Here is a 25,325-nt window from a genome sequence, read left to right on the forward strand (position 1 = left end):
CATTAGCTGTCCTGTGCTCACTTAGTACGCGGCTGCCTCATGAGCTGTTTGCGCTCTAACCACGCAAGTGGAACTGGCTTACCTACCGTATTGCAGAGAGATGTCATGGCGATGCCTTGGCAGCTAGGAGATTGATTTGCTCCAGCGCGGGGTTGCAGTGGCTCTGGAGAGCACTGAGTGTTTTATAACATTACAAGGTTTTGTTGCTGTGGCACAATCAAAGAGAAACCTTTGTAACATTTTCAACTACACAGCCTCACTTTACACACAGCTGCAAATTCTCTGCTGGTGTGTGACACCGCTGAAGTCAGTGACGTTACACTCGTAGAGCATTTAGCTGCACTCACTGCAGCTGAGTAACACTGTCTGCAAGCTGCTCGTGCCAACTCCACCTAGCCCCAGGCTGGCAGGCATTTGCTGTGTGCTGGCACCTGATCTGAAAGCCATATTTCCTGCACTGCCTAAGGATAAGATGTCTTGTGTGCCATCACTGTCACCTGCCCCCCTTGGGTGCACAGAGGAGGAGGTGGGTATAGGCCAGCCTGAATGCTCACGCACCCCTCTGAGCTGCTTGCGGAGACTGAGTCTGAATGCAAGGAGGTGAGAGCAGGCTCAATGCAGTGGCCACTTTCCCCTTAGCAAGAGAGGGGGGAGAGGCAGGTCAGTGGGGGTCGTTTTTGCTGCACCCGCTTCCCTTTTCCTCTGATGCAAGTAGAGTCCCGCACAAGCGGGGAGTAGCTGCATCCTTTGGAGGGCTGCAGAAAATTGCTTGCCCCCTGTGAGTGCAGTGGGGAGCAGTGAAGGAATTTTGCTGCTGTCATTACCCAGGGCCAGGAGTTAGGTCACAGTCTCATCCTCACAACAGATGAAATTGGCACTATAGTTATAGAGGGGTGGGGGGCAAAGTGTAGGGTTTTTCTCTATGTTGGAGTAAGTGTGTGTAATGTGCTGGAATGTATGTGTGTGTGTATCTAAATCTCTGTGCAAGGTGTGTAGGGAGGATGGAGCATTAGTCTGTGTGTGTGTATATACACAGTATGCTGAGGCTGTGTGTAGGTTGGCTGTGAGGGAAGCTGTGTGCATGGGAAAAGGCATGTTAGGTGGTGTGTAGGTTGGCTGTGAGGGAAGCTGTGTGTGTGTGGGACAAGGCATGTTAGGTGGTGTGTGTATATACAGTACGCTGAGGCTGTGTGTAAGATGGCTGTGAGAGAAGGATGTGTGTGTGCGACAGGGAGTGTTGTGAAAAATGTGTTTGTGCAGATTGCTTGGTTGATGCAAGAGAAACACGACGTGAACCCGCCCAGCCTGTTCTCCCTGGGCCAGCCCTTTAATAACCCTGGCTCACCAGATGAGCAGGGGAGATTTGATTCTTGTACATGTGTTGGATTCACATCTGCAGCCTGAGCCCCCCTGCTGCAGAATGTTTCCCTGCTCTTGACAAGTCTTGGCTACTTGTGCCAGGGTATTAATGTGTTGTTTGCGTGCCCAGACTGAGGAGGAGCAACAGCACAGCTTTGCTGACCAGGACAATCCAGGGGGTGGTTTCTCTTTGGTGGAGAGATTGTGAGTTTTAGAGGAAATAAGCCATCAACTGCCAGCGAGTTACCTGAGACCAGAAGCAAGTCAAGCACCAGTGGGTAATGTGTCTGGTTACCAAGAGGCCTACGGTCTAGCAGTGATGTAGCACCAGGCCCTTCCTTGAAAGGGGGCTGAAGGTGCCAAGGACAATAGAAGCAAGTAGCAGAAATCAGGGAGCTGGACACATAGTTGTAGAAAACGAGCTAGTCAGTCAGGGCATCCCTTCTGGAGGTGAACTGCCGTGAGGTCATCGAGGGTACTAATACTTGGGGCAAATAGGGGGGCTGGCCTGCATATGCTTCGATGCAGCCAGTGTTCCTAGGTACGCCAGCCCTGTCACAGGGACCTGCCAGTTCAGTGTGGTATTGACACGGGCAGTTTTCACAGGGGCACCATTATGAGCTACCACAGCACAGGGACACAGCTGTGGAGGGTTTGCACAGTGTTGAAGTATACTGGAGACAGGAAGCCAGAATAGTTATCAGAGCAGGGAATTGGAAAGAAAGATACCTAGGTTCAATCCCTGGTCTGGAGAAAGTCAGGTCTTGCCCCTTGCCTCAGTTTCCCCATCTGTAAAATGGGATACCAATGGCCACCCACGTCACAGGGAAGGGTGGGGTTGAGTGTTAATCAATGTGTGCAAAATACTTTGAGATCCTCAGATAGCAGGAGCCAGAGATGGGCAAAGTTTTTGTATGAACTTATTTTCTCCACCGTCAAATCAAGGCTGGCCCTGTGTGCGTCTTGCTGGGTTGGAGGGGGAGCCAGGAGACTCTTCCCCACCAGCACTGGTGCACAGCAGGTAGCTGGAGTCTGGGTGGCTGGGCTAATAGCGCAAAGGACAGGGATTCACTAGCTCGGGCAGAAATGCTCACCAGCTCTGTGTGCTAGCCAGGGCTCTGACAATGTAGAGGAGCACCAAGATGTGGTCCATGTTGCCACTCGTGGCCCCGAGAGGCATTTTGCCCTGTAGACTCTCCCTCCAGCACTGCAGTGGCTTGTGGAGCCATTCTTCGTCCCTGAATCTGCAGAGCTCTTCACAGACCCCAGATCTTGGACAGCCATCCTGAGTGACAGCCCTGGCTCTTAGCACAGCAGCCTCGTGAGTCTTACTCACAGCAAGAGTGGTCAAGGCTGAGGAGGAGTCGATAGCAAGACATCCAGCTGGGGGGATGTGGCCAAGGTTATTACCAAGTGGCTAAGGGGCATGAAGTCAAGGGAACCGGCTGGAGGGGAAATTTAAGGGCTCAGCTGGCTGGTTACAGGCACAGAAATCAAAGCTAGCGCATGGCCCCAGGTTTCTATGGCCGTATATGAGAATGGGACCTGGAATTGGGTGGGACAGGCACAACTATGTGTGTTTTGCAGGATGTTTTTTCTCACCCCTGTGTACAACACCTTCCCTAACAGAACTGAGCAGTGCTGAGGAAGTCAGCCAAGCCAGACAGCATGCCCCCCTTAGTCCATGGTTTCATTTCTACTGTGTGTGAGCAGTGCTGGGGGGGGGGGGGGAATCCCAGCGACCGTCAGCACTGAACTTCTGTTACATTTTGTGTCCTGGGCTTTCCTGAGGTCTCCCGTGTTACAAGGTGAATGGGAAGAGCTGTGTGCATGGGCAAGATCCTTCCCCAGGGTGGCTGCATTGACTTCAGTGGAGTCATGATGACAGCAATTAATTTGGCAGAACCTCAGTACTTGTGATGGCTCACACACAGATGAACTTCAGACTAGTGCCCCTAATACTAAAGACGGGGTCAAATAGATTTCATTTCCTTTAGTGGTGGACAGATGAGGTGCTTGAAGCAGCCACATACCACTGTCCAGAGCCAGTAGGGCCTTAAATGGCCTACGACCTTCTTAAACTGACAGAGCACCTTTCCCCATGCCATGCTGCCACAGCAGATGTGCTCCAGCTGGAGTTCTTTGGCATATAGGGGAAGGGAGCTGCTGACAGGAGAGGTGGGCATTCACCTCCCTGCCTCCTGAAGAAATCCTGAAGGAAGAATTTGCTGTCCTTCTGGGCACAATGCAAAGCCTGTCTTTCTGAGCAGACCTCTGGGTCTGGGTGAGTGAGGTCTGTTTGGAAAATGTATAAGATGGGATTTGGATTTGCTCTGTAAAATATTTTGCCCCCTGGTGTTGTGTGTGGGGTGTGTGGAGAACTTGTTGCTCTGATGGTTTTGTGGTGGTGTTTTTCTGGGGGGGTTTTTTTGTGTCATACTTTTAGCTGAGGGGAAAGGCCCACAGGGCCAGATTATCCCTTTGAAATCTATGGGAATTAGACTAACCTGCTCTGGAGCTATTGAAAATCACATTGAGTGCCTGTCTGACTCTAGGCTCCTAACTGGTTGACCTGATGGTTGGACAAGTGCCGTTCCATTGAAATGGATACTTGTTGTGGGTGGGTGTCCATTTGACAACATTTTGTTTTGGAAAAAACAAACAAACCCAAAAGGAAGGATTCTGAGACTGTCAGAACATCCTGCTTCAATATTTTTGGAATGGAATGTCTTGATTTTTGATTTTGAAACGTTTCATTTGACATGCATCTTCTCTTTATAAAAAAACAGTTGAAAAGTTGAAAATGAAATGTTTTGATTGAATGGAAAGAAATTTTTTCAAACCTTTTGTCTCCCTGGAAATTTAAAATTTTTGGCTTTTTGGTCCAATTTGGAATGAAAAAAAATTGAAATGCCAAATTCCCTGAGGCACAGAAATTCTGGTTCCTTACCAGCTCTACTGAAACACCTTTAAAAACTGGCCCCTGGACTCCCGGTTAGATATATGGGTGTTTGTTTAAATCCAAATAGATTCATTTAAAAAAAAAGTAGCAAACCTTTACCCTCTAGATGATATCTACTCTAATTCCTTTCCTGCGTCTGAATGAGCGGAACAATCTGTAGTTGCCTTGCTTTAGGCAATACCTTAGAAGGTAATTATTCAATTATTTTATGTCACCTTTGCATCATTGATTAATGATTCTAGCAACCAGTGAACTCGATTCTGTTGTGAAAAAAAGGGGAAGTTTATTTAATCTATGTTAATTTCAGGCTGGCTGGTACCTCATTAGATTGGGGCCCTGTAGGTACAGGAATGTCCCGGTGGGTACACCTCTTTGTTGTCAGATCTTTGTTACTGGGCAGGAATGAAATTTGCTCTGAGTTCAGACTGGGAAGAAATACCTCAGCCCAGGGCTTTGTTTATTTTTAACAACATGGATATATATTTTGCTAGAGGGCAGTGGTTGTTTTAAAAGAAGTGGATTTAGCATTAATGACAGGTATCGGATTGACAATGCAGGAGGCAGAGTGCTTCTGTTTATTCACAGCGCCAGCCCACATCTGAGAGAGATTCCCTGCTGCCCCAGCCCCACCTTGGATGGTCTCCTCCAGGGGCCATTCCAAAACACCCCCATGAGCACCAGTAGGACCTAATATTGGGTGCATTTCCCTCATGACCACCACTAGGTATTGTGAATAGTTAGGTTGGGAATAGCTCGGAGGCCATAGGACTGCGGCATTCCCACCATGCCACAAACCACTGGGGCAAGTCTGTTGGGCTGATCTTCTGCAGACTGAGCCCCCACCTTCACACCCTTCTGATTGTATCAGTTTGTAACAGAGCTCCTGGTGAGTCTAGTTTTTAACCCCATGTTGCCCACAGGGCTATGTCAGGGCCATGGGATGGAGCACTCTTGAGGGGTTCCAACCCTTCTAACGCTGTTGCTCAGACCTCCCAGGCTGGTTTTGCAGCTGATGACCCCTGCTGGCCTCTCCTCCTGTCCCATGCATGTCACACCTCCCAACTCTGACCAACACCAGTTGCAGCTCCTCCCCTGTGCTCTGCCAGCATGCTGCTTCCCACTTCTCCATCTGTCTTGTCTGCACTAGAAAGTTATACCACTTAAATATATCAGTGTAGTCATTCTGGTACAACCCTGAGTGTGGATGCAATTATACTAGTGTAAAGGTGACCTATACCTGTATAGCTACTCCCGTACAGAAGGGAGAATAAACTAAGCGGATACAGTGTACCTTTATACTGGTATAACTGCAGCCACACAAGGTTTTTTAAATCAATACAACTAAATCAGTAACATATTTACCTACTGGACATAGCTGGACCAGCTTAATTGTGGAATGGTAATTAAGACTCAAATCTTGAGCACACAGAAAGTGTGAGATACAAAGGTTGTATAATGTAATCAGTAGCTCCAGAGGTGGGTTGATAACCAGTTTTCCTGGCAAAGTGGTTCAGGACTGGGAGTTTTATAAAGTCTGTATTGGAGGAGGAAAGAGTTTCGGGTACTGGCTGTCCTGGGTGGACTGAAGGGGTGGTAATTAGGTAAAGTAGCTATAACCTTGGCTTAGGCCAGCAGAGAGGAAAGGACTTCCGTGATTGAGTCATATCTGAGAAAAAGGTATTGTTAGCCCTGTGTACCACTAAACTCATTCACCCCGGTGGCTGTGAGAGTCTCTCTTCCCAGCCTGAGACATCCAGATGAGAAAACCAGCCTCGCAAAAGAAAGAGATGATGTTAAAATGGCTTCTTGTTCAGTACAGGAATTCACCAGCTCTATGGTGTACCTCTCAAACAAACAAACAAATAAACCTGTGGAATAAAGGCTTTCAAATGAGAGATGAGACCAACCCAGATGCTCACATTCCCTTTGGTGGTTGTGGGGAGAGGATCTTCACCCACCCATACAAATTTGGTTTTGTGTTGAATCCAGAAATGGAAAGGGCCTTGTAACAGATTGCAGGGCCCCACACAGGAATGCTAGGCTCTTCCACCGACTCACCCTAATGGTTGGTGCTCAGAGCACCTTCAAAGATGCAGAGCTATTTATTCTCACTCATGGCTATGCTAGGTGGGTCCCAGGAATGTGTGTGTCTGAGGCCGAAGGAACTAGGTGTGGAGGCAGAGAGGTCCTGCAGGGAAAAACCTAGGTGTATCCAGGTTTAGGAGAGTCAGGTCTAATCTGTGTACCTTGTCCATATCAGGATGGGAATTCCATTGGCCTGCTGATACCAGTACTATTTCCAGGCCCATTCTGCATGTGGATGAAATCTTACAAACCAGTTTCATGACATTTGGAGCCAAGGAGGTGAAAATCTCGTAAGAGCTGATCTTGGGACACTGGACCCCAAATGGCAGAGGTTCTCCCCAAAACAGCTCTGAAGGTTTCTGAACATGTCCTGTCACCTACATCCATTTCAGGTCCAATTGCACTCTGTGCAGGCCGTCTCTCATTCAGGACGAGCTTGTGTTGCAAAATTTTGCAATCCAGATCTGGATTCCAGGCCTCCCGGAGTATGTGAGGTTGTGGGTCAGGGCTAGCTCTAGTAAAATTCCAGCATAGGTGCTGGAACTTCGGGTGCTGCCGCACCCACTGCCTTGAAGTGGTTTCGATCATATACAGGGTTTGCAGCTTGATTCAGTGGCTCTCAGCACCCCCACTATACAAACTGTTCCAGCACCCCTGCAGTGGAGTGAATTGGTTCAGGAGGGGTACGAAACAAAACACAAAACTTTTGCCCTTTCTAGAATTGACCTCAAACCAAGGCATTTTAAATGTGATGATTCTGGAATCCCATAGCTCCTGTGCTCCTTGACTTTCTATCCTGAGTTTGCTGGCTCAGCTGGCCATATAGCTTGGATAATATTGGGATAAATATCTGGAATATCAGCTGCTTTCCCAGTTCATTCATTGCTCCCTGGAAACCCACAGCAGTGCTTTTTGAGCTATGTATTTCACTGGGGTCCAAACAGGAGTGTCTGGTTTTTCTCTGTAGACTAATGTGAATAAAGATCCTTTTACAAACAAAAAAGATTGATAACCTCAGCAGTACCCTGGGGGTTTTCTGTATGGAGTTCCCATCTGTGTGAATGGGTATGTGTTTGTGTGTTAGTTAAAGAGGGGGCTAATTACCCTTTGCATCAGTGGGTCTTGCTCAGGTTCATGGCGGGGGTCACTGAAATCAGCTGGCCCCAAATCTGGGGACACGCAGAGCCTCATTTTTTTGCCATAGCTCATTGCTCATGGCTCATTGCCTGTAGGTGCCCCACAAGAATTAATTTGACACGGAGGCTTTTCCCGCTGTGTTGCTGTTCGGAAACCTCATTCGGTTTGTCTGTCCGGTGTTCCTGCCAGGGCTCTGGGCACATGGCGGGCCAAATGGCACCTTGGTGCTGACCATGACTTATTACCACCTGATTGCTGTTGGGAGGCCCGAGCGAAATGAATTGGTCTCAAGTCAACTCCCAATGGGCAAGTATCCAGGCCACAGAAACCAACACCACAACATGCACTACCTGCCCTGCTGATTGACTGTCCCAGGAGGGAGACCAATGAAGGAGTGAGCCAGGGAGACTCACTTCCCTTCTGATTCCCAGAGGGGAATCTGCTAGGTTAGGGGTGAGGAACACTGGGGGAAGCTTGCATTGATGCATCTTGTGCCATATTTGTTCAGTGGATAAATAGAAGACTGCAGCCTTCAGACTATCCTTTCTGAAGCCTTTCACCAGCACATCTTTGTGTGTGTGTCCAGGTATAAATGCCGAGTTGGTTCATAGTGGAAGGATGGCCTCCTGGCTAAGGCTTTGACTCCTGTAGTTCAGAGACTCATGAGATATACCTGTGTGACTGCGGGCAAGTCATTTCAACTCTCTGTGCCTTAGCTCCCCCTCTGTATCATAGGGGTCACACTTCCCTGCCTCATAGGGGTGCTGTGAGGCTAGGTTAATGTTTACGAGATGCTCAGATGCTACAGGGGGGCCTGATTGGTAACTAGATAAGCAGTGTACAGTACAGGTGAAGTGTATTACCAAGTGCTGGCTACATCTCTTCCTTCCTTCCACGTTAGGTTACATTTAGATACTCCGTGGTGATTGTGCAAGGACACCTGGCATCAGAAGGGGTGCTTCTCCTTGGCAAAGAACACTTTTACATCTGCGAGCACTTTGTCCTCTCCCAGTTTGAAGAGGTTTATTGCACCAAGCACTGCTTGTCCAGGTGAGTCATTCTTTCCTTCCTGCAGGCACGCTTGGCCAAGCTCAGAAGTGACGCACCCGGCCTTTGGGAACCCTTTGACTTCAGAGAGCTGCACAGGGTGTGCATCAGCGCCAAGTATGGCCCACTGTGCTTTCCTTCCGGCTGCAAAGGTGCTTCTAATCTTTAAGGAGGGGGAAATGGCCAAAGGGGCTGGAGGTTCTGGTCAGTATGGAGAAGCACCCCAAAATCAGGATGCTGCTCCAAATGTGGCCTGAGACAGGGCTTCTGGAGCTGGATGCTACCATTGCTTCCTGCTTTTGATCCATCTGGAATGGCTCATGGGAACCCACTTTCTCATGTCTGGTCCCAGCTGGAATCCAGAAAAAGCAAGGCAGCTGCAAAAATGGAACTGGGTGAGAAAAATGGACCAAACCTTTGTGAGGCCTGAAGGCTCAGCTTGAGCTTTGAGTAAAGGTTCATGATGGGGGAGGAGAGGGTCTGATTTTATCCAAATCACTCCTGCCATTCTTAATAATAGCACCTCCATCCGTGGGCTGAAGGTGAGACAGACCTGTGACAGAGAGACCAACCGGCAGGACGAGAGAGTGTGAGCCAGGGCTACAATACAGACTGAGGGTTCCTGCACAGCCCCCACAGCTATGACCCTTCTGAGAGAGGTTGGCAGCTAGCCACAGCACAATCTCTTCCCGTGCTTCTAGCCCACTAAGGCAGAGGACTCTCTATGTAATACAGTGCAGTAAGGTATGGACTCAGGAATAAACCCGCTGACCACATCTGGATCCAGGGAAAGGAGGAATGGACAGCAATGAGAGAATCCTAAAAGGAAGGACTTTGGAGTCCTGCAAACAGCCACAGATGAGTTCTGTTGGGAGCTGCTCAGGGACCACATTCCAGTGTCTGCGTCCACGCCCAACCTTGGGGCAGCATGGAAAGACACCCTCGCTTATTTCAGATGCCTCAACAGGACATAAAGCCAAGGATAGTGCCTCAAGTACCTGGATTACATGGGGCCAGATTACGATATCCTTGCTCCTGTTGAATAGACACTACTCATGGCACAAGTAAGATCACTGCAATCAATGGCACTACTTGACAAGAAGGTACTTATTGCTCAGTGTGAGTAAGAATATCACAGACTGAGCTGAAGGGTTTATACCAGCACTGGACTTCCACCTTCAGCTGTATTGATCTTTACCTGCTTATCAGTAACAAGCATTTTCCAAACATCGTTTAGAGTGAGGAGTACTTAGCAATTAGAGTTGTTTTACTGGATATGGCTATTATTTATACTACAGCACCACCCAAAATGTGCTAAGCATTTCGAGAGAAATAGGAAGACAGCCCTATTACAGATGGAAATTATTCTCTTTTTCTGGTGTCTTTAAGTGTTGTTGGTTCTTCATCTCTCCCATCTTTTATTCATATGGAACATTCTTTAGAAGAGTCTTTTGCTTCACTGGTTGAAAAGTTCCTATTTGTTTCTCCAAGGCCAAAAGGATCATAATTAATACTTTGCACACTGACACCGTTTTTATGATTCTTGTTCTATTGAAAATGGGTTTGTAGGCTGGCTTTCTGCTCATGCTCTGTGGATGCATATGGGTGTGTTTGTGCTCCGAGTCCACTGGGAAGTGAGTGACTCATTGTTTTTACTCACTGACCCTGCATCGATGGTCACTGCTTTACATCCAATTCCTACCGGATCAAATGTTAGTGATCGGATGAGTCCGTATGATTGGATGAATCAAATAGTGACCAGATCGGCTTCTGGGAAAACACCGTCTCATGCTTTCACTGGATTTCTTTTAAAGGGCGTGATCATTTTGGACCTGATTATTGTACCTGTTATCACACTGAGTAGTATGTGAAGACCCTTTCAAGTCAATGGGACTATCTGAGAAGTAAGGTACTACCAAATGGGGGTAAAGATATCACAGTGAAGCCCTTTGTGGTCAACAACATCCCCTGGCCATGGCTCTGCTTCATCCAGACCTCCATCTCCTCCCACCTCGACTACTGCAAATCCTTTCTCGGCGGACTTTTTGTGTGTAACTGCTTTTCAGACAGCGTGCACAGAATGCTGCTGCTGTCCACTTGCATGTCCCAAAAAGCATGATCACACCAGATGCACCTTCATGCTCCACTAGCTCCCTCTTTGTTTCAGGATCCAGTATGAAATTGCCTTCAGGGTGCTCGAAACCTTCCATGCTCTGGCTGACATCACAGACCTCCTAGGATACCAGCCTCTGTAGAAACGTACATAAAGCCATTTGTGCATGGATGGAGGATGCTCCTAGACTACATGGTGCTGGCTGTATATAGGGTTATGCCTGAGGCTTCCCCCACATCCAGCATGTTTGTTGCAAAGGCCTTGCTTGTCCTTGTCCATCTCAAACACATTTCTGTTTTTACCTCTTTCAGCATCACCGATCCATTTATTTTCAGCTTATGCCACAAAGACCAGGGCATGGGAGATCAGGCATGTTCCCGTTACGCATACAGTGACATTAAAGAGATACATCTGATGCGCTTTCTTCTACAGGTAGGTGTCAATATGCCATGTTGTTTGGGAAACAGCTGCAAGAAAAGTGCTAAAATATGACCAGGAATCAGAGCTGAACCCTACCTGCTAATAGTGAGGGTGGCTGGGGGGCGGAGTGAGGGCAGCTGGCTTCAGCAGAGTTACTGGGCATGCTCAGTGCAAGCCAAACAGCATATCTGGGGGGCCATGTGACCCCCATACCCCCCCATGGCCTCTGCCAGAAACTATTTGCATTATAATGCCTCAGGATTGGACTTGCTCCGCCCCTACAGTACTGTTCTTGTCCCCATCTCTGCTTTGCTAGCAGTGGATGTTGGAAACTTCTGTCCCTGCTAGCCAAAGTGTTAGCCCTGTTATTCCAGTGTATGACTCCTCAGGAACTGAATCAGTATTACCAGGGAAGAATTGCTATGGAGACGTGTTGCTTATAATTCAGGTCAAGATTTTCAAAAATGGGTGCCTTAAATCAGTCCATTAAATCCTGATTTAAGCTCCTAAGCAAGTGGACCCATTTTCCATAGTGCTCAGCTCCCATAGACACACAAGGAAGGAAAACACAGATCTCAGTTGTTCCTACTCTTGCGGGATAAGTTTTCAGACAGTGAATCTGAACCGCTACTAGAGCTGAGTGAATAATGGGTTTTTCCGTTTGGGGGACAACTCAAAAAATATGAAAAAAAAAATTGGTTTGGTCTAAACTGAAACTGAATCGTTTCAGGGTTTTGGGGTTTCTTTTTTGTCAAAATGAAAAAATGCAAAAATAATTGAAGTAGAACGAATCATTTTGTGTGACCCAAAATGGATTCCCCCCACCACACTTTTCATTTACTTTTTTTGAGTGTTTTTCACCTATTTCTTTCAGTTAGCTACGTTTCTCAGCAGAACCGCATTCTGTTTCAGAATGTCAAAATGTTTTATTTTGACATCACTGATTTTTTTTTTTCAGATAAAACTACTAGCCAGATACAACCCGAATATAGGAATACTTTTAGTGCTCCCCACCCCATGCATTTTTGGATAAATGTACTATTCACCAAAAAAAAAAAAAAATCACTGGCTCTAGTCATTATGGCTGCAACTCCTTTGCCTTTAGTAGAAATACATCAAGGTTGCCCATTCTGTTTAGTCTCTTTTAGCCTTGATCTTGCAATGAGAATCCCACCAGAAGTCCTTTCAGAATCAGACTCTTAACTTGCCATAGAGCATTTGTGAGTTGTTTATTACAATCACTGCTTTCCTATTGCCTCTTATCTTATACTTAGATTGTAAGCACTTGGGGGCAGGGGCTGTCTGTTCTGTGTGTGTACAGCACCTTGCACAGTGGGCTCGTAGGTGCTATTGCAGTGGAGATAATAAATAATATTAATGCATTTAGTAGAGCAAGTGGGAAAAAACAAATTGATTTGGCCCAGTATAAATAATAGGTTTATAAACAAATTGTCAATATTTTCAGGGGAAGGGGGGCAAGGCAACTTTAATCACTTAAAGCTTCACTAAAGAATAGCATAATATCCACCCAGTTTGGAGATGTCTCAAAGGTTTTCCTTTGAGCTTGATTCAGAGTTTAGGAAGGGGTGAACTTTCTTGATAAAAGACCTGTTTTAACTAGTCGATGGGCCAAAGGTTTGAAGTTTGCATTTGCCTCTTGAACTCTGTCCAGTCCATTGGATCTTGCATATTGGACTGGGAATATTGTGAAAGTCGTCCCCCGTGATCCCACCCACACAGAGTTCATTACAAAAATTGGCCCTTAGTGCTGAAAACCGTGTAAAATTGGGCAAATGATACGTTTCTCTCTGCTTTGCTCAGCCCTTGCATCAGGGGTCTTCACGGTACAAATGGTTTATCCTTACAGGAGATCGCTTTGGAAATATTCTTCAAAAATGGCTATTCCAAGTTTCTCGTCTTCCATGACAGCGATAGGAATAAAGCTTTCAAGAGGTAATTACTGCTTAAGTCTGGCACGTTAGCACCGAGGTCACAGCAGCCGGTATTGTGTTACACTTGTGGCATCATTCCCCCCCATTCACATGTGTCTCCCGAACAACAACCCTAAGGGTTCACTCTAAAATTGCAGCTCCTGGGTCTTTGGATGGTTCCATGTAAGCAAGAAAAACATCATTCCTCCCGGCCAATGTCACTTTCCCCTTGCAGAGTTGTAATTTTTTTGGAGCATTAATTATGATTTTTTTCTCTTACTTATAATATTTGAAGTAGCATTAGGTACTTAAGCTGAGTTTGGTTCTCTGGCCTTTACTTTAAATCTTTGGCATAAATGGAGCTGACATGACTTTTTAAACAGTGACGTTTTTGTCTAGGAGTGAAGGCTTTTCTTTTATAGCTGCCTTGTCCTGGTGGCATTTTCCTTTGCTGACATTAGAGTACAAAGTGGATGATTTGCACATTGCTTTTATATCAGCCACATTAATTTAACCATGATGGTCTGGAAAAACTGCAGCTCTGGTAATATCATTAGGTATAATTTGGCTGTCCTTACCAAGGCAAAATGCTCATGATGCAGAAATTCCCAAGTGAAATTCTGTGGCCTAGATTGATCATTATGATCATTTAATCTAGCTGATCAAAATGATCCCTTCTGGCCTTAAAATCTATGGATAGGCCCCAGTGGAACCTTGCCTAAGTAACAACTGCAGGTTTGGAACCATTTTTCCTATCTAAATTCACCTTGCTGTTTCAGTTAGATAGGGAAACCTGCCCTAAAATGCTGCATACTATATCCATTGGCAATTAACCGGCAGCTAGATTCTACCCCAGAAGCAGCTGCATTTTAGTGATGGATGAAGTGCTTCTTATCTTTGTTGACTGAATATCAGTTCAAGGCTCCGATTCAGGAAGCTCTTAAGCTGAAGTCCATCCCTATCCAGGACAGCATGTAAGTGCCTAGTTAACTTTAAACACAGCAGATGTCCCATTGACTTGAAGTGCTGTCCTGAATGTAAGGGGCCTCAGTTTGTAAAGTGCTTTGGCATCCTTGGGGATTAAACCTCAGTGATTATTACAGGTAATAATAACCAGTTTAAAGACCATGTTGATTTATTTTCTCATCTCTGTTTAGATTTTGTTCATTGCAGCCTGTTTTGAAGGCAAAAGGAATAACTGAAGAGTCCCTGAATATAAGGTAATAAGCCGGAATCATTCCCAATCGTTCCGATATTTGTCTTCAATAAATGTAATTTTAGAAATAAGTTCTACTTTAACAAAGGACACTATAAATCAACATTTTTGTTCCCTTTAAAACCTATTTTGAGTGTTCAAAGGCATCCCAAAATCTCCCCAAAGCATTTGGCTGTAAAATATCTTCATTACAAAGGCATGAGGGATGCATTAAGTAGCTGTTATCCATAGTTAATTAATAATGATTATCTTCTTAATATGACTTTATTGGTAAACTCTTATGTGGATGGTTAGTGTGGGGAAGAACAGGGAACAGACAGTCAATGACGTGAGGTTAGAGAGCTAATCCATAATGCTGCTGCTGCATAATGGCCTCTTTAGTGGGCAGTTAGAGCAGACAGTGACAGATGTGCCTCACGCACAGTGATGCTGCAGAACCAACTATAATAGCTTCACAGTAGAGATCCCAATGTGCTGCCCCTTGCCAAGTGGGTTTATTTCCAAGCACAGGGTGATGTGACTGGGTGAGTATTCTGTGCTGATCCCGAAAACCTGTGTACCCAGAACTTCTCTTGAGCTGGATGCCCAAGGAATACTTCCTTACGCTCCTAATTTGCATCTTCAGTATCCCTGGGTGACCCTCCCATGGGTTGGCAGCTCCTTTTGGTTCGGATAAACACTCAGAAGTTTGGATGCTTCTCTTAACCCACCAGATTGTTTGGGCTGGAAATCTCTCAGGAAGAGCCACTTCCATTACTTCCTCCACCCAGGTTCTAATGCAGGTCACTGGGCCCCAGACCCCACAGAGCTTTGTAGGCATAGCAAATGGCTTAAGCTGTTCCTGGAAGGGAACAGGAAGCTTGTGCAGAGCCGGGAGAACAACTCTTACGTTGTGTGTGTGTGTGGGGGGTCCCAAATAGTTAACAGTGTTGAGATGTAAATGATCACCATGGGGCATGAGCATCATCAGATGAATGGGGTAGGTTGTGCCTCTCTGAGCAGTCGTCCCTGGTCCTTGTCAGGCTCACATAGGTGTCTCCATTGGTTACTCTCAGATCATTGGTTTTAGGTTTACAGTTACAGAGTTACTTTTTGGGACTTGAAAGCTGACACTCCAGAGTGAGAAGGCAGCTTAAGACAAGTACCACCAGTCCTGGCCCAGGCTGAGCTCTGCTGGGAGTCATCTGTGTCTCTGGGAAAGCCAAAAAAGATCCTAGATTCAGTGTGGAGCAGCACATTCCGCAGTACTAGGCGACTGATATCTCTAGACAGAGTGAAACAGCCCAAGGTCTGGTGCCATAGGGATAGATTTATCCTATGTTTACCTAGCACTCATCGATCAGTAATTTTCCGAGCCCTCCTGGATCCTGTCTTCATGACCTTTGGGCTGGAGTTGGGCTCACTGGTAGGCGAGAAAGGTATAACTTGTGTTAGGCCTTATCTTTGCTGAGCTTTAAGGAGCCTGATGCTGCCTGTTCTGAATCTTGGAAGCACAGCTAAGCACAAAGGGTTTTTAGTCTCCATGGGGATCTGGCTGGAATGTTATCCCCTTGAGGGGAGAGGACCTCGCCTACATTGTCCCCTCTGAGGAGCGGGGCTAGAAGCTTGGGGAGGGCTGGCACAGCTCTCTCTGGGCCACACTGTAGTGTGTGCTGGGAGACACCAGACGCCACATGCTTAAGCGGAGGATTAGAGAGAACATCCTCCTACCTGGAAACGCCTCCCTGTAGTAAGTGGCCTACATAATCGCCTCTTCTGCTCTGGGAAGTGGAGGGCAAAGAACTCCATGCGTTCATTGTATCTTCACTTTTGCTGGTGTCATTCCTGAGTCAGAGGGTGGGGTCCCTCACGAGGAGCACAAAGTCCTCCCTCCCCAGGGGATAGACATGCTGCTTCCACAGCGTCCCCAGTCCTTGCTGTCTCAGCCAAGCTGCGGAGTGGGACCTGACTCTCCCTCCTTGCCCCTGAATGCTTGTGTAATGAACACACATCGGATAGCAGTATCGCCTGCTACTCATGCAGCCCTCTCCACCTGGGAATCTTGCAGGGCTTTATCAATTATTATGCTTTGCGACACCCTGTGAGAGAGGAATAATCATTTTAAATTGGGGAAACTGAGGCATGAAGGTGCAGTTTCATGTAACATATTAAAGTAGTTGAAAGCTGGGAATAGAGCCCAGGGGTCCTCATTTCCCAGTCAAGTGCTCTTAACCACTAGACAATGCTCCCAGAGTTGGGAGTAGAACCCAGGAGTCCCAATTTACTCCCTCCAGAATGGGCTGTTACTAGACTACTGAGCAGTTCCACACCACCCCACCCCATTTTATTCTTCATTTAAATATGTTTAACTCTCTGCCACCTCCCATATGTCGCCGTGGCCTTAGCCAGCACCTTGTTCAAGGACAGCTTGGCTTGGCTGCTTTGATAATCTACTAGTCTAATGCACCTGTATGTCACTGTCTGCCTGCTGTTGGCAGGGTATGCCCTGAAGGTGCAACAAAGAATGCAAGTTAATTTCTGTGCAGAGGTGAAAGAGAGTGAGAGTGTGTGTGTGTGTGTGAGAGAGAGAGAGAGAGCAAGTAAGAGAGAGAAACACACCATGGGGACACCAGGATTGGGACTGGGGGTGAGATTGTAAATTCACCTGCAGCCACCCCGAGATTGCCAGAGCAAGAGAGGGACCTGGATTATGGGCACTATACAATGCACCTTAAAGAAGGATCAGAAGACACTTTGGGCTAGAAGGGAGTTATTTCCTGCCCCTCTCCCTTAGGGAGGAGGTGAGTCTGTGACAGCTTGGAAGTGAATGGGGGATGGGGAAGCCGTGCGAGGGGAAATGAGGCCAGTTGTGATGTCTGTGATAAATATTTCAGCTCCCTGATACACGGATGCAGCATCCAGCACTGAAAGGCCGTGGGACCTGCTTGTGTGTCTGAGCAAAGAATGTGGCTCTTTGATTACAGTCAAGGAGTCAGAATTGTGTATCATTATGCATTGCGTTTCACACCTAAATTACTCCTGACTAGTGTCTGTGTCGGTACTGACTGCTGGTGGACAGAATTGAAACTGTATCATAGGCCCCGTACTGTTAACAGCTAGTGAAGATTCTCCTTTAGATGCAGCTCTGGGGCATGTGCTATGGCAACAGGAGAGTCTGAGGTTTATCTCTGTTGGGTCCAAGTGCTATTCATTGGGGAGAATTTCCACAGCCCAAGTCCCCAGGAAGATCCAAGGGGCTGTCTTGTGGAGCACACTGGCAGTTATGTGGTTCCTAAAGAGAAAGATTTGTGACACTTTCACATGATAGGCTTGTCCACTCTGCTTTCCCCTCAGCCCTACAGAGTCCCTGCCCCCAGAAGACAGATGGAGTGGGACTACAAAGAATCCAGCTTTGCCTGCACTCTCCAGAAGTGAGATGCGAGGAAGGTTTCTCTATGTACAATGATCTTGTACAAAACTAGTAGATACTGGTTCAGATCCTGGAGACCAGTCCTTCTGCCCAGTACAGCTCTGGGCCATAAAGGAAACTTTCAGCAACCTTTATGCCTGTCTGGCCTAAGGTTCTCCAAGTCATGCCAACTGGTCACAGCCCTCCAGGGGACTGAGGGCAGTTGGTGATAGGCTGGATGGAGCAGTTTCTTGGCCCTGGTGGATGGGGGAAGAAGGGTTGCAGGAGCCTTATGCTACCTGGAGGTTTCATTACGCTGCAGAAATCCCCAGGCAGCTGCTTCCTGCTTCATTCTGTTGAAGCAGCTCAAAGCAGGGGGGACAGGAATCAGGATCTGGCCCATGGTGTCTCATAGTAAGTAAAAGCCAGGAACCAAGCATGCTCTTTCATCTTTATTTTTCTGCACTTCTATTGCTTTGGGGCCCATTCACTGGTTTAGGAGAAACAGCAGGTCCTCTCCACCTAACACCAAGCAAACCCTTAAATGAAGAGAACTGTGGTGAGGGGAAGAGCCGTTTATTGGTTTGGGCTGGACACTGTAAGAGTCGAATGGACAGACTCTGTGTAACACTGCCACCTTCGTGTGACCCGTGGATGCTGCCTCTTCACCGCCACTCTGTTTGGTTATCCTTTGCCGTGGAGTTGGGCGTCATGAGGGAAGAAAAATTTGGCTTCCTCAGAGAGGTGGGCACCGTGTTCTTCAGCTTGTTCAGCTTGTCCCTCTCCTCCTGGCACTTCTTCAGACAGGGGCCACACAGGTCTTTCTCATCCACCAAGTACAGGGCTTCAATGCGCTTGATGGTGTCGATTAACAGTTCCTCCTCTGTTGGCTGGGGGAAGGGGTTCCTCTTCACATTCATCTTCTTGAGCTTGGGGAGCTTTGCTACACTGTTGGGGATGGTCGTTAGATAGTTGTCAAAGAGGCCCACGTCCTGGAGCTCCTTCAGGGCCCCAAGGGTGGTGGGGAGGTTGTCGATCTGGTTCAAGCCCAGGTTGAGGGTGCGCAGGTTCTTCAGCTGGCTTAGCTCCACTGGCAGGCTCCTGGTCGTCAGCTTGTTGTTGCAGATGTTGAGGTAGAAGAGGTTCTGGAGCATGCCGATCGTCTCTGGCAGCTTCTCGATCTGGTTGCTGTGCAAATCCAGCCAGCGCAGGTTTTGAAACTTCTCAATGAAGTCTGGGATTTTCTTGATCATGTTCCTGCTCAGATCTAGCTCGTCCACATCAGCCAGCTTGAGGATGCACTTGGGGAAGGTGGTGATGCCCATCTTGCTCAGGTCAAGGCGGCGTTTTCCATCAAACGTGATCTTGATGGAGTTTTTGGCGACTTTCAAGGTGATCTTTTTCCCCTTGGGGCCTTTTGCTTTCCCCTTGGCCATTTTTCTGCTGGGGGAGAGAAGTGCGTCAGTTTATGTCAGTAAGGAGTATTCAGATGGAGGGGCCCAAGTGAAATCTTCTGAGGTTGCTGGCTGTTAAACCCTGGTTCGAAATAAAAAGTGACCTCATTAGAAGTTAACACATGACCACTGGACTCTTTAGAGTCACAACATTTCTCTAGGGGCATGAGTTCTCCATCTGGGGGGCATGAGTCCCAGCAATGTCACACATAGGTGTCGGGGTCATGACCCAGTGCAGAGGAGGTTTTGAACCACTGGTCTGTGGTGTCCCAGGGTTTTAGTGATGGAGTATAGGGACTATGGAGCCTTTCACCACTAGGGTGCTGGTTTCAGTCCAGCCTGTGCTGATAGGGAATAAAAATGATTGCTACCCATTAGCTCTTTCGTGGCCTGCGTGAAATGAGGGGTGGGTCTCAGTCCAGCCCCCAGGGGGCACTTGTTCACCTCACAAAAACATATTGTCCAAAAGGGTATTAATTAGATCAGATGCTTTAGAGACCAACTGGCCATACCCCTTTGAGGGCAGGTGTATAGCAGCGCCCTCTTGCCTCAGTGCAGCCTGGTTACACAGGCTGGACAGAGGGACCAGGATTGGGCCCGAGGCCCCTGTTCAGCAAAGCACTTGTGTACTTTAGGCACATGCTTAAGAGCTTCGCTGAATGGGGGCCTTGAGTTGTCGTCAAAGTAAACATAATAACAGAGCTAAATCCTAATATATATAAATCCTAAGAGCTCTAATAAATTGGTTAGTCTCTAAGGTGCCACAAGTACTCCTTTTCTTTTTGCGAATACAGACTAACACGGCTGTTACTCTGAAACAGAGCTAAATCCGGCGCTATTTTGTACACCTTCCCGTTTCCATTGACTATAACAGTGCAACAGCCAACATAAATCTAGACACAATTTGATCTAATGCTTTAAAATGAAATTGTTACCTTGGGACCATAAAAGAGACTTTTAAAGAAAAGAATGTCTGTGTTCCTTAAACAGCACCCGCAGCTGCCCTTCCTGTGTGCAGAGAGAGGGCACTGCCGAGCAGGGATGCTGCAGGTACAGCGTACCCCTAGGGAGCACAGGAAAGTGTGTCCTAGCAGTTCAAAATGTTTTGATATCAGCTGAGAGGTGATGCTACAGAAGGGCAACAGGAAAGGCTATAAAACCCTTATAAGGCCTGGTCCGATGCCCGTTGGAGTCAATGGAAACCTTTGGCTGCACCGATTGTGACACTGGTGGGCAGATTTTCCAAAGGCCTCTCCACCCAGATACTATGGTGATGGTTGGTGGTATAAAACCCTAAGGTAGAACATCCAATCTACCTCCAGTTGTGGTGTGCTTCTGAAAATCTAGCCCATAATAAAGGACAGGACTTTGCTGAATGGAGGCCTAGGTGGCTGCTAATACACTGCAATCGCAGAGGTGTTATTAGTAGGTGAGGCTATCAAAGGTAACTAACAATATGCATCAGCAGTAAAAGAAATAGGAGAATTCATTGGCAAGGAGTGACAGTGACTGTAGCTGCTGGGGAGCTGAGAGGAGCACAGGTTACAGCTGGCTAATCTCCAGCTGATCTGGGTGCTCCCGCATTTAATTGTAAAGAGTCAAATCACGGCTTTGATGAATGATTGTTTGGGAAGCAATATGGATTTGTCTACAATACACTTCTCCATTAGAAAGGCTTCATTACAAACCCTTCAGGCTTTTTGGCTACTCATTAATCATGTGCAAGTACATCAAGGGGGAGCTCAGACTGGAGATAAGACATATCGGCTCCTTTCAATTATATGCCGTAGCCCAAAATAATGCAAAGGCAGGGTATCTGTGCCAGTCACCCGCGCCCTGCCAGGCCTTCAGAAGTGAGACAGACTCTTCGGGAAGTTCGGGAAACAGTGCTGGGTTTCAATCTTTCTGAGAGTTGAATGCATCTTTCGACCGCTTTTATTTTTAATGTTGTTAGATAGATTTCAGTGCCTTTATCAGTCTAGCCCCATACACACCCATCACTCTATCCATCTATTGTGCTTCTCTACCATGGTAGTCTTTACTGCATTGATCTTTACCCACCCCTGAGAGCTAAGGCAGGGCTGTTATCCCCATTGTACAGATGGGGAACTGAGGCACAGAGAGACTAGGGGACTTGCCCAAGGTCACACAGGAACTCAATGGCAGGGCAGGGACTTAAACTCTGGTCTCCCATATCCCAGCAATCAAGGTGTCTGTATTGGTGTTCTCAGGAGGGAGGGGGTGGAGTTAATCTCCAAGGGGAACAAGGGATGATGTCATAGAATCATAGAATATCAGGAGTGGAAGGGACCTCAGGAGGTCATCTAGTCCAACCCCCTGCTCAAAGCAGGCCAATCCCCAATTTTTGCCCCAGTTCCCTAGATGGCCCCCTCAAGGATTGAACTCACAACCCTGGGCTTAGCAGGCCAATGCTCCAACCACTGAGCTATCTCTCCTCCCAGGATAACCACAAAAAGAAAAGGAGTACTTGTAGCACCTTAGAGACTAACAAATTTAAGGTGCCACAAGTACTCCTTTTCTTTTTGCGAATACAGACTAACACGGCTGCTACTCTGAAACCTGTCATTAGGATAACCACAGTGATGTTCATCCCTAGTGCCACTCCACTGATGGTAGGGGATGAATTTTGGCCTCATCCTTCCCTGTGTTACTCATAACACCTCAGAGTCCAAGCTCTGGGCCCAAGTTGCACTGTCCTGGGGAGAGGCTAGGAGGGGGTGGTACCAGGACCCTGGATGCTCTAGGAGGGGGACTTGGGAACAGTAGAGGGAACCTGAGTGAGGAAGGCAAGGTGGCTGGGGCTGTTATTTGAATAATGAATCCAGTTTAACCCTTCTGGGTGCCTGTGCATCGATGTCCTTGGCTGGGTCATTTGTAGGGATTGAATTTGGGACCTTTGGGGGCTGGATGCATAAGCCTCTATTGCTCAAGCTAAAAAACCAGCTGCATTCGCTGGAAGGAAGCAGCTGACTCATAAACTGCATTGTGTGATTCCGAGGGGGACAAAGACAAACACTGGGTTAACGTGGGTTGTACTCTGGTTCAGATTTGTAAAGGTATTTAGGTGCCTATCTGCATCTTTAGGCACCTTGAAAAATATGGCCCATCATTGCTTCAATCAAAAGGCAATATCATCTTCTCCTCCCCCCGCGCCCCCGCCCCGTGTGCATCTCCACCACAGGATCTGGCTCCAGGAAGCGTCTGGAATCTCTCTGAGAGACGTTTCCTTTGAAGTAACGTAGTGGCTGGGTTTCATACTTACAACAATTGTGATTTCCAAGCCCGCCAACAAGGTTGAGCATTAGAGCTCTTCTGAAGTTCTGGGGTGAGGAGGCAGCTCAAATGGGATGGAAAGCTTTCCTCTCCGCAATGGTGGTAAACTAATTAGCAGCGGGAGGTCTGCGGTTGGAGATAATGAGAGCTTGTTTAGCCACGTCTGGGACTGGTTCGAGCTGAATAAAATGGCTCCAACTCCTTAGCTATTGACATTAAAAATTCAGGAATGGCAGGGGCCAGCCTGTGGTGGCTGTTAATTATAAATATTGGATATCACAATTACACTCCCGGGGAGGAGCCGGAGAGTTCGGGCTGGAGACTCATGCCCTGCCACCCGAACAAAGACTCGGGAACACAGCAGACCTTTCTTTTAGCAAACTTTCTTTCTTTGCCCACCCTTGGTGTTCTCCCTCTGAGTTACTGTGGAACCTGTGCCAAGGCGGCACTGCTGGAGGCGCTGACTTGCCAACGAAGCTCCTGACCATAAAGCCCCCTTTATCCATACTCCCTGGCTAGATTGGGCCTTTAAAGCCCAGGGCTGAGTTTGCAGATGGTGCAGAGCTGTGCTGCCTAGGGGGGTTGTGCTTCCGGGTTGTCCAACCTGTCTCCCCGTTGTTGCATGCAGAACGGTGATGTGCAGGATGTACCCGATGCATAAGGTGTGTGTGTAGGTTAGAACCATGGCCCTGCCTCCTTTGGGGTGGTGCAGGGAGGGGAAAGACCTTATGTTCCCTGAAGCACTGGGACTATGATTCTGACTGATTGGCTCCCATGCAGGGTGTGTAATGGGTGGGGACTCCTTGTTCCTTCCCAGCCCCTACGCACCTGTGCAGGGCCAGGTATATGACATAGCTGCTTAGACCCCTCTGATGGGTGAGTGGGAGCTGAACTGTCCCCAGCCACCAGGAGAATTCAGATCCTCTCTTGGTCCTGATGCTCTCTGTGCTGCCCCATCCCCAGTCTCCCCTTTCTCAGAAAAACACTCTGGGGATCAGCCCCGCTGCCCAGTCGCCTCCCACACAGTACTTTGTAGAGGTCTCCCCACTTCAGAGTCTCCTCCCGCACCAGGCTCCCTGAGCCAGTGCTGGCTTGGTCTCTGGAGCTCGCTCAATAAATGCGCTTTCTCTGGCTGCAGCAGTGACTCCTCCTCTACACCAAGACTCCTTCATCTCCCACAAATGCCACGGGGTGCATATCTGCTCCCTGCCTCTCTGTGCTGCCTTTGACCTTAGCTACCACTTGACCCTGCTTAGGCTCACTCAGCTGTACATATCTTTCAGGACTTTTAAGGACTCCTTCCTTTCCATTTTCTCTGGTCTCTTCCCATCCCCCTTCCTGTGCTGATTTTAGTTCATCTCCTTGGGGCAGGGGACATATCCATAACTGGATTACATGGCTAGTGCTACATAAATAATAGCCATACGGGTAGGGAGCCCATGGATAAACCTTTCTCTTTCATGTGCTGTAACTTAGACTTGCCAAATACAAGAGATCAGCTACCGAGCTACCCATTCTCTACAAATCTGGTGGCTCAGAGCTACACCTTTTGTTTGCTTTTTGCCCAGACACGAGAGTGACTGGGCCTATAGACCAACCTGAGATTGATACACGATCAAAAGCCAAACCAGGTGCCATTTGTGTTTTGCATTATGCCCTTCACGCACTAGCTGGCAGGTATTGCAAATCATAGTAGAATTCATTTTCCTGTGTACTGTTTATTTGTTGTCGGCTACAACGTAATATGAAGGAGAGATTAATTCACTGACTCTCTTAAACACAGTTTCTGCTAACAGGGACTGGCTTAGATTAAATGGATTCTGTTAGCAAGCAGGAACTGCAGCTCCCTTTAAATTCCCTTAATTTTCCACACTTCTTCAGAAGTAGGGTAACCAGACAGCAAGTGTGAAAAATTGGGACAGGGGGTGGAGGGTAATAGGAGCCTAAAGAAGAAAAAGACCCAAAAATCAGGACTGTCCCTATAAAATCAGGACGTCTGGTCACCCTATTCAGAACAACCCTGTTAACCTGCAGCACAAACACTGACACCCCCCCAGAAAAAAAGTAAAGAATATTTCATCTAAACAAGTCTCTGGAATTGCAACGCTGCTGTATAGAGCTGTATGAGATCTTACCGGCTGGCACCTAGGAAGCATCTACTCCAGATGCGTACACATCGCAAGCTGCCTGCTTTGTCTGTGCAGCAGAATGAGCTTCCATGCTCTGTCAGTGTGCAGTTGTCTTCTATCTAGTCTTCTCTGAATAGTGAATTAGTCCTTCTCCCAGGTTTTGTAAATAAAACCCCAGTGTGCAGGGGAAACCTGGGCAGATTTGCTTTTCGCAGGCCTGTAAATTCTAAAGTGCGACTTCCTTTTTTTTTTTTTTTTAAACGGCAACCTTTCAAGAAATCGTGTGTGCGTGCAGGGGGGAGGAGGGGTTCGAAGGACTTACCCAGCTACAGTGTCACCCTATTCAACTCTCCTTCCACAGCCTGTGAAACTTCTGTTCCTAAGCAACTGGAATCCCAGGTCCTTGGAGATCATTAGCATAATGTTTTGTTCCAACGTGCAGGTTCAGACGAGAGCCGGACAGGACTCAGCAGCATGCACGTCCTGGAAATATCAGATTTGGATTTATGCAGAGAAGGAGACCATTACAACTGGGTTAGGAAAGTAGAAGTGGATCGAACTGTTTGCTAGCTGGGTGCTTTAGTTGTGGGTTTCAGTTATTTGGCCATTTCATCAGACTCTGCTGTAGTGCAGGTGCTTGCTGTGTGTAGTTCTGATCTTACAACACTTACGATATCATCCCCTATGTCGATCCATGGCAACCCAGCTAGGCGAGTAGACACAGCAGGGAGTAGACATGGCAGAGAGAATGACCACAAAGTAACCCCAGTGCTTCAGTAGTTGGTATGAG

The 25,325-nt window shown here is 47.4% G+C and overlaps 2 protein-coding genes across 7 annotated transcripts in view; one reads left to right on the forward strand and one right to left on the reverse strand.

Moving 5' to 3' along the window:
- Window positions 1-25,325, forward strand: part of WDFY4 (WDFY family member 4) — a 236,835-nt gene that overhangs the window by 146,235 nt on the left and 65,275 nt on the right. The window contains exons 44-47 of the mRNA XM_084634805.1: window positions 8,445-8,593; window positions 11,015-11,135; window positions 12,991-13,076; window positions 14,212-14,274. Coding sequence (XP_084490931.1) covers window positions 8,445-8,593; window positions 11,015-11,135; window positions 12,991-13,076; window positions 14,212-14,274 — 419 coding nt within the window. The remainder of the gene's footprint in view (window positions 1-8,444; window positions 8,594-11,014; window positions 11,136-12,990; window positions 13,077-14,211; window positions 14,275-25,325) is intronic.
- Window positions 18,219-24,833, reverse strand: LRRC18 (leucine rich repeat containing 18). Of its 6 annotated transcripts, none has more exons than XM_084634802.1 (3): window positions 24,542-24,833; window positions 22,396-22,532; window positions 18,219-19,101 (listed from the first exon to the last, which is right to left on the reverse strand). In XM_084634802.1, exon 3 carries the CDS (start codon window positions 19,092-19,094, stop codon window positions 18,324-18,326), a length of 771 nt encoding a protein of 256 aa, XP_084490928.1. In that variant the 5' UTR covers window positions 19,095-19,101; window positions 22,396-22,532; window positions 24,542-24,833; the 3' UTR covers window positions 18,219-18,323. The 6 variants fall into 6 exon arrangements, with proteins under 6 accessions (XP_084490928.1, XP_084490929.1, XP_084490926.1 ...); XM_084634803.1 differs by having other exon boundaries at window positions 18,219-19,098; window positions 24,542-24,832; XM_084634800.1 differs by having other exon boundaries at window positions 18,219-19,194; window positions 24,542-24,832.

Source organism: Lepidochelys olivacea, assembly GCF_965140295.1.
Source record: "Lepidochelys olivacea isolate rLepOli2 genome assembly, chromosome: 7".
NCBI classification, from domain to species: Eukaryota; Metazoa; Chordata; order Testudines; family Cheloniidae; genus Lepidochelys; species Lepidochelys olivacea.